Source organism: Vitis vinifera, chromosome 5 (assembly GCF_030704535.1).
Source record: "Vitis vinifera cultivar Pinot Noir 40024 chromosome 5, ASM3070453v1".
In the NCBI taxonomy this organism is placed as follows: domain Eukaryota; kingdom Viridiplantae; phylum Streptophyta; class Magnoliopsida; order Vitales; family Vitaceae; genus Vitis; species Vitis vinifera.
Window position 1 is genome coordinate 3,231,737 of NC_081809.1, and position 9,596 is coordinate 3,241,332.

Genomic DNA, 9,596 nt, shown 5'->3' on the forward strand with positions numbered 1-9,596 from the left:
AGTGACCTTTGAGTTATGCAATAGTGCATTTTTACTCAATTCTGTTTTTGGGTATTCTCTTGATTGAATGCAAAAATGGGCTCCCCTGTAGCACTTGTGCTTGCACTGTGATTGATCCTTGAAGAGTCAAAACAGACGTTCATATGATCACTGTTGGAATTATATTGTTTCTGATGGATTCCTGACATATACCACAAGGGTTCTCTCAGCTCTCCTTACTCCTCAAATGCTCGATGCATTTTGTATCTAGGCAGATGTATTTCCATTATAGATCCTAGAACATGTCCAGGCCTTTGTTCCAGTGACTGGCAGAATATCACTTGCTCTGCTTGTGCATCCCAGCAGACTAGTGTTGGTCCCTTGGCACCAACCACTCAGGCACATTATCAGTGCATGGTGGGGGAGAGAGATTCCCTTCGTGCATTAGACACATTTTTGAGGGAGACCAGTGGGTCACCGTGCTCGACGGATCTGACATTATTTTGTCTAGACAAGTGTCACTAGGTTGGTTCTAGGGTCGAGGAAGGGACTCACAACTTGCAATTCCTCTCCCAAATAAATATCTGTGCACTAGACATACATTCTAGGGACGAGTGGGTCACCGGGCTCTCCGGCTATGACTTCCATTTTTCTAGACAAGTGTCAAGAGGTTGGTTCTAGGGTCGAGGATGGACAGGCATTTTAATCGCTCACAACTTGCAACATGTCCACTAATTCAATGGTTACGAAGAATAAAATGTCAGCGTCAGCATAAAATGAAATCTCACAAAAACAGTTCTCAAATGTGCAAATTTCTGCTAATGAAACATTGCATCATCACATGCGACCCACACTCGAGGAAGTGAGAGAAAATATGCATAGCGCATAATGCAGGACAGACAACAAATGTAATTTGGTGACGTTCATCGCAACCATAGATAAAAGCAGCCTTCTCATGAGTCATGATGATAAAGGCATCCAAAAAGAAGGGTGGACATGGGTTCAAACTTGTTGCAGAGAATAAAGAAAAGGAAAATGGTCAATGGTCGATGGCATGATGAGAATATAACAGTAAGACTGATCAATTTTCTGAGATTGAAACAGAAATTTAAGGGACAGAAACAAACCATACTTCAAGGTGACTACAAACTACAAAGCATTATTATTTTAAACCCTCAAATTACTAAGTGGGGAAGACCATCGGGCTCTCTATCTATGGTCATGACAAACACTTTGAATGCTGGCCTATGAGCCTGTCAAGTGGTGTAGGAGCACTTAACAAGACGTAGTGACGAAGGCTGAAGTACGAGTCTATGGTGCTCAAAGACCCCAAGCTAGATGGTCTTCTGGGAAGGAAGAGGACAAAGGTATGACGACAACAACACTAGATTTGGTCTGCAGAATTGGAGACATCTTGCAATTGAGAATGGCCCCTACTATTACCACTCACAAAGTCTGCCATAAGAGACAAGTAAATGTACCAGTATCAGTACCACTAATAGATTCCTTTCTTGATTCCCTAGTGTTTTTGCTCCTTTTACTACTGCTGATGCAATGTACATGTAAAATAAGTTATAATGATACTACACTGCTATTTCTATTATTAGCTCTCTCTCTTGTTCCTCAAGTTGAAAAGACGCAGAAAACAAAATATTGACTAATTAAGCAGGTGTATCCATGCTTGGGATGATGAAAAGAGGAATTTTCTTTTCTTTTCTTTTCTTTTCCTTTCCCTTCTTTTTTCAGGAGGAAAATATTTCAGTACTGGACAACTTGTGTGTCTGATTTCTGAAAAACTGACAAGAGAGGAGACAGGAAAAGATGAGAAAGTCCTTCACCTTGTTCACATGGTTATGTACTTATTTTGATGGTTCAGAACAACATTTGTCATCATAGCAGCGTGATTAGGGAAAGCATCTTTTGGTACCTGACCAAGCATATATCATTCATTATATTTGTTTTTCTTTGAATATGAGGATTTAATAGAATGCACCTTGTCTTACCTGGATGGAGTTTATGAATCAGTGAATTAATTTAATAGGATTAGTGTCTTGTGCATTTGTCTTTAATCCAGTGGTATGGTTTGATGCCCGAGTATTATAATAGAATTAGCAAAAGGTTACATGATTAGGGAAAGCATCTTCTGGTAGCGGACCAAGCATATATCATTCATTATATTTGTTTTTCTTTCAACATGAGGATTGAATAGAATGCAGCTTGACTTACCTGGATGGAGTTTATGAATCAGTGATCAATTATGGTTTTATGGTCGAGTATTATAATAGAATTAGCAAAAGGTTACATGAGTGACTCAATTTATGAAGTGCATTATTGTGGGTCCATACTATGCATTAGAAATACACCAAACTGCATAAGTGTATATTTTTTCCTTCTATAAATACTGCAGTGGGGGAAGTTGGAACTAACAAGTAGAGCATCTTAGCTTTCAGTTTATTTTAAACCTCTAAATTTTGTGTCCATGGCTCCAGTACCCATTTCTCAGATCAAGGTTGGACACATCGACGATGTGCAAGAACTGAGGAAGTCCATACCAGCAGCAATACCTGAAAGATTTATCCGGGACATGGCTGAGAGGCCAACACTAACCATGGAGACCCTACTATCATCAACTGACATTCCTGTAATCGATTTCTCGCAGCTTTTGAAAGGCAAGACAGATGAACTCCAGCGTGAACTTTCAAAGCTTGCAGCTTCTTGTGAGGAGTGGGGATTTTTCCAGGTACAAATGCCAGTTCCTATTGTTAGTGCTTGAATCGTGTATACAGAAGCTAACCTTGAGCTGTTGCCACAGGTGATTAACCATGGGATCGACTTGGGTTTGCTTGAGAGCATAGAGAAGGCAGCCATGGACTTTTTCATGTTACCTTTGGAGGAGAAGCAGAAGTATGCAATGGCACCTGGAACAATTCAGGGATATGGACAGGCCTTTGTGTTCTCTGAGGACCAAAAGCTGGACTGGTGTAACATGTTTGCACTTGGACTTGAGCCCCACTTTATTAGGAACCCGAAATTATGGCCAACAAAACCAGCTGAATTCAGGTAATGGTGATACTCTGTTTATGGCTTGACTCTTTGATCTTTCAGTCAGCTAAAACTCTCTTTCTGTCTGCAGTGACGCTTTGGAGGTTTACTCCAGAGAAATAAGGGAACTTTGCCAGAACATGTTAAGATATATAGCCATGAGTCTTGGCTTGAATGAGGATGCTTTTGAGAACATGTTTGGGGAGGCTGTGCAAGCTGTAAGGATGAATTACTACCCACCATGTTCGAGACCTGACCTTGTTCTTGGTCTAAGCCCCCATTCTGATGGAAGTGCACTTACCGTTCTGCAACAAGGAAGGGACGGCTCAGTAGGGCTTCAAATTCTTCGACACAACACATGGGTGCCCGTTCGCCCCATTCCTAATGCATTTGTCATCAACATCGGAGACACCATAGAAGTATGCTACCTGAAGATTTTCCTTCTTTTCTTCCCCCTTTAAATTTGAAATTGGTATCATAAGACTAAACCTATTTTTATCAAACAGGTTCTAACAAATGGGAAATATAAGAGTGTGGAGCATAGAGCAGTGACTCACAAGGAGAAGGATAGGCTCTCAATTGTCACGTTCTACGCTCCAAGCTATGAGATTGAGCTTGGCCCCATGCCAGAATTTCTGGATGAGAACAATCCATGCAAGTATAGAAGATACAACCATGGAGAGTACAGCAGACACTATGTGACTAGCAAGCTGGAGGGGAAGAAAACCTTGGATTTTGCCAAGATTCATACCAATAGCTCATCTTAAGAGGGCCCTACCCCCTTTCCCAACAAAGGGCTACCCTATATTATTGGATTTGTATTGAATGCTATAAAATATTATTAGTAAAGTTTCCGTCTCTTAGGTAATGTGAAGGGTATAAACCCACAAGTTGGGTGCTGATTATTGATAGATTGTACTGTTTATATGTAACCCTGTTTTGTGAGTCTCGAATAATGAAAGTTGGTGGGGTAATAGGTTTGTGACTCTTTTATATCAACTGTGTGTTTGTAATGGTTGTGATTAATTGGCAAGCAGTAAGCAGAGGAGGAAAAGGAAGTATTAAACAGAAGGGGATGTCACTTTTACTGTTTTGTCTATAAGATCCTAACATGGAAAGGAGCATGCAATCATGTAGGGGGAACCCAACAGCACCACCGCCCTACACTTCGGTAGGCATCAATCAAAGAATGGACAAAATGATCGGTTTTCCATTGTTCAAGGGAGTGAGCTTTTTCTCAGTGGAGGAAAGAAAGAGCCCACACATCATGTACATATGTTTTTAAGTTGCTCATATCATTGGCGTGAAAGAAGCACTAACCAGCAACTTGTGATGGGCTTTTTGGTGATTCTCAGCTGAAATGACATTTGAGTGCCAACAATAACTAGAGCGCACAAATCAGAGCTGAGCTCAGAAATTTCATGACTTGAGAAATGAGGTCAAGTGGTCCACAGAGGAAATAAGTTAAGCTACTACAATTGGCAGAGAGACCCCACAAATTCCACTGTTGAACTATAATCATGGGAGTTAGGTAAGTCCAGGGACCTAATTATCAAAGGAAATGAAGATGCAATTAACTAAAAAAGTGCCTAAACCCATCAAAAATGACATAATTTGGAGCAAAGAAAAGTAGACCCTAGTAAATGATTACCCCATCACCCATCACCACTAACGCATGGGAACAAGAGAACAAGCTCTTGAAGTTTTCTCATGGAGTAGGGAACCCCTTTGGGATTTTTTTGGGTGTTCTGCTCATTCCATGTAGTCATCAGGCCATGCGAGAACAAGTGAACCAGAGCCAATGTCATCAGAAAATCACATTTCAGCATCTACTAAGGCTCGTGGGTTTTGGTCCACAGAGGCTGACCCATGTTGGAGGAACCGAAAAAAATACCCAAAACAAAACAGAACACAACACAACAAAGAAAAATCAAAGCCTGAACCCATGACTTATACACTGTACTAATTCAATAATCAAACCAAATGCTCCCTCCCTCTAACTCGCTACAACCACCAACCACTTGTGGGAACTTCACCATCCCCCTCACCCCATCTTTCAAACTAACTTTTTTGAACCTCTTTTTCAGTGCGGGGGTTGGAGGGTATGATCTCAGCAAAGGGGTCCCAAAACCCAACTCCCAGACGCTTTACCAGACGACCCAACAAGAGAAGAGTAACCACTTAATTTCCTGAGAGTGAAAGCCTTAAAAAAGGAACCATAAAAAAGAAAAAAAAAAAGGCAATAAGAGAGATAATGTTGACCAAAGAGACCAAGAGACACGAAGTCTGGTGCCTATGGACTCAGCAGCTACCCTTTCTTTCCATGTGAAGAGGGCGGCTGCAACATTTCTTTATCTTTCAGCCCACGCTGCAAATCTTATGCATTTGTCTGCATACATTCATTGAATCTCCTTTGCTTAAGAAACACCCTCTCTGCTCCTAGTGCGGGGCGGCCCCCAAAGCCCCTCCCCTCCACCCCCCCAAACATCCACACTGCTCAGCCACGTGGCTTAGAGTAAAGAGTATGTTCTTGACTCCATTGGTTTGGACAAGACCGTTATTGAAGTGAAAGAAAGGGATAATTTTTCACGTTTTCTGGCGTCTTCCGGGACTTGGATAGAATCAAAGTCAATTTTTCCTCCAAGAAAAAGACAGACCATCCTTACAAGGTTACCAAGACATTGAAAATTTCTACCTCTTACATGCCACTGCCTTGGAGAAAATAGACCTGCAACAAGTTTTCCCCTTTTTTTCCCTCGCACATTTGACTAATCAAACACTTGACAACTTAAAATTATTAACCTTCGGAGGATAACTCCTTCCGTGCACTTGCACGTTGCGTGGGATTTAAGATTTAGGGTTTAGCAAATTCTAAGATTTACGATATGTTTGACATTTGTTTAAAATAAAATTTGAATCTTCCCATTTACTACTAAAAATAGTATAAAATTTTCTTTATATTTAGCATTATTTATAAATTATTCTATAATTTGTCATTTAGTAAATAAATTTATTTATTTGTTTGTTAATAATATTTACCATTAAAATATTTAAAAATTATAATTCATGAATTTTTTTTCTTTTACATGGGTTATATAAAAGATTGAAAAAAAAAGGAAAAAATGAATGAAAAAAATAAATTTATAATTCATGAGATGTATATATCTCTTTATATATATATTATTATATCATTATATTTTACGTAAAAAGGATATAAGAAAAAAAAAAGTTAGAATAATATATTCTATTACTTATTATTTGATTAAACATAAAATATGATGAATAATTGTTTAACTTATATCTCATCATCATCAAACATAAAATGTACACTTCCTACATGTTTTTTTAATATTAGAAAATAATAGTATCTTTTTTAATATAAGATACAAAAATTCTTAAAAAGTAAAGGTTTTAAAAATTATTTAAAATTTGGAAGAATCTTTTTTTTTTTTTTTGATAGGTAAATTTGAAGTATAGAAATTTTTTTTGCTACATCAAATTTTCAAATTTAAAGTGACTTTTAAAGACATAAGATAATTATAGACGATATTCTATTTTTATATAAAAGTATTTTATTTTAAAACAAAAAAATAGGAAATGTATCCAAGCATATGCTAATTAATTTTTAAATAATATTCATGATTACAATAACATTACATTGTGTTGTTAAATATATTAAAAGAATTTATACATATACTAGTATTCTTTTATGATATATTTTATACATTTTTAACTCTTTTTTTTCAACTGCAAATTTAATTTTTTTTAATTGAAATTTTCTATTTTATATTAAATTTATGATCCATAAGATATTATAAAAATAAAATATAAAAAATAATTATTATTATATACATATATATCATCGTTTATTTTATTGATTGAAATTTTGATAACTTATCCTATCCTATCCAAACCAATGGGGGAATTCATTCCTTATCCATCCAATATTCAACTAGTGCCCAAGACATGGAAAGCTAGGAATGTCAATTCCAGCATGGGGGTGAGGGAGATATTGGGACCTATGTATTTCACTGGATACCCAACCTCCAATACCTTGCTACCAATGTGGACATCATCTTTTCAATCCTATCACTCATGACACAAGGCTAGACAGAGAGAACCCATATAATTGCATAGGAGACCTGCTGGTCCACGTTAAGCACACTCACTAACATTTCTATCCATTGAATAATGTCTAAACATAAGAATAGTACATACAATTCTGTTGTTACTGCAGGTTTTTACTAAGGAGGAGGTAGAGAGCAGATGCTAGGGTTCCAAACACTACTATCATACATTGGGATGAAGCAGTAGCCTGAGAGTTGGAATAGAGGAGAGGCCAGACCCTTATGCCAAGTTCAATTGCTGTTGTATTATAGATTGTGAGATCATAAAAGTGATTAAATTTTCATTATATTCAGGAGAGGAAAGGGTAATCTTCAAAATTGATTTTGAAAAGATTTATGATTATGTGGATTGAGCTTTTTTAGACCATGCATTAGAAAGGAAGAGGTTTAGTGCAAAATATAGGTCTTGGATGAAGATTAAAGCAATAAAATGTTTAAGACAAGGAGATCATCTTTCCCCTTCTCTTTTCACTATTAGAGCTGATGTTTTAAGTTGGATGTTGTTGAGAGCGGAGGAGAGTGGTGTTCTGGAAGGCTTCCTAGTGAGTAAAAATACGACAAGAGTATCTCTTTTGCACTTTGTTGATGACACCATTTTTTTTCTAAAGTTTTTATAGAAAATCTGCAAAACCTCAAACTAATCTTGTTGATTTTTGAACACATATTAGGACTTATGATCAATTTAGACAAGAGTACTCTCTAATATCAATACAAGTAAGGATTAGCTTGGATGCTTGGATGTAAAGGAACTTGCCTTTAACCTACCTCGATCTTCCACTAGGAGAGAACCTGAAGGCATGCCCATTTTGGGATCCAACTATTGACAAAATTTTGAGAAGATTGGATGGGTGGAAAAAATAATTTTTGTTATTAGGCAAAACTTTAATTCGGTCATACTTGTTTCACATTTTCTATCTCTTTTCAAGATTCCATCAATAATGACATCAAAGGTAGAGCTAATGTGCAAGTCTATTATGAATAGGGGTTTAGGGTTTGGAAAGATTTTCTTGAGGAATGATACTCTCTTAAGAAAGTAACTTTGAAGGTTTCTTATTGAAAGTTATGCTCTTTGGCATCAAGTTATATTGAACATTTATGGAACTCATCCGAATGGGTGAAACGCTAGCATTCTAGTTAGATGGTCTCATCATTATCCTTGGAAAGGTTTTTCAAGATTTTTCTAGACCATAGTTAAAAGGCACAAGACGCACCTAAGACACAAAAGTCTCCTATAGCTTAGGCACAAGGAGCAACACAAGACACACGCTTGAGTGAAGTGAAACTTGACCTAAGATGTATATCAATTTTATAAAATATGATCCAAAATATAATTCAATTAACAAATAAGATTCCAAATATTTAAAAGAAACATTCAACAAGAGAGTAATAAAATTATATATAAATTTCAATATACAATTATTAATTTTAAGAATAAAAGTGTTTAAAAAGAAAAAGTAAAGTAGTCAAAACGCGTCTCTTCAATAAGGCGCGTGTCTTTTGTGGTGGATGATGTGGCATGTACACGTTTTTGGGAAGATTTCCGATGTGGGGATCAACTATTGTGTTCACAATTTCCAAGTCTTTATAGAGTTGTAATAGTTAAAATTCTTCTCATCTTAGTTATTTGTAGCAGCTATTTATTTTCTTGGAACCTTATAGACTTGGATAATGAAGACCTTGGAAGACTCATGTCCACTCTTATTGGTTACTAGTGTGTGCTTGTCTCCATCCAATCCCATATGCAAGAGCTTGGTAGGGTTATTTTTGTGAAGTCTTTCCTCTTAACCATGTCTACTCTATCAAACCAAGTTTCTTTTTCCATAATTAAATTTTTTTGTGGAAATCTAGAAGGCTACCTAAAGTTAAGGACTTTGCTTGGTTAGTGATATAAAACAAAGCAAATACCAACAACATGCTCTGGGTTAATAAAATATTACAAAACCTTTAATCCTGATTAGTGCACCATGTGCGTGGAGAAGGGAGAAACAATTGGTTATCTTTTTTTTACTTAATCCGATGGCTTTTTAGACTATGACACAAGCTATTCAAACAAGCTAGTTCGGATCGAGTTACATACATGAATGTACATAACATAATGACCATCTCATATAGAGGTTTAGGGAGCTCCATTAAAGGCAAGGTCCTTTCGTAAATTGTTTGTCTCGCATTGTTTTGGATTGTGTAGCATGAAAAAAACACTAGAAATTTTTAGGATAAGTGGAGAACATTAGAGACTCTTTGAGACCTAATTCACTTCTATTCCTCTTTCTAGACCTCTTGTACCAATGCCTTTAAAGATATTCCACTCAATGTTGTTCGTCCAACTCCACTTGACATATGAAACAAAAGGATTTCAATAGCAAGGAGAGGAGCTTTGTCTAGGTTTCTTTTGATTGGAGATGCTTATATTGTATATTCTATTGTGACACTAAATTGATGTATAGGTCT

General features: G+C 36.8%; 1 protein-coding gene across 1 annotated transcript; it reads left to right on the top strand.

The window, feature by feature from the left end:
* The first annotated feature begins 2,294 nt into the window (after positions 1-2,294).
* On the top strand, positions 2,295-4,014 carry LOC100263198 (protein SRG1). Its single transcript, XM_002272083.5, has 4 exons — positions 2,295-2,719; positions 2,792-3,039; positions 3,113-3,440; positions 3,528-4,014. Exons 1-4 carry the CDS (start codon positions 2,459-2,461, stop codon positions 3,786-3,788), a joined length of 1,098 nt encoding a protein of 365 aa, XP_002272119.1. The 5' UTR covers positions 2,295-2,458; the 3' UTR covers positions 3,789-4,014.
* The last annotated feature ends 5,582 nt before the right edge of the window (positions 4,015-9,596 follow it).

Bases quoted from the DNA above. Each gene is read 5' to 3' on its own strand.
- LOC100263198 (XM_002272083.5), top strand. From the start codon at position 2,459: ATGGCTCCAGTACCCATTTCTCAGATCAAGGTTGGACACATCGACGAT. The intron at 3,040-3,112 runs GTAATGGTGATA...TTCTGTCTGCAG, and splicing joins ACAAAACCAGCTGAATTCAG to TGACGCTTTGGAGGTTTACT. The intron at 3,441-3,527 runs GTATGCTACCTG...TTTATCAAACAG, and splicing joins ACATCGGAGACACCATAGAA to GTTCTAACAAATGGGAAATA.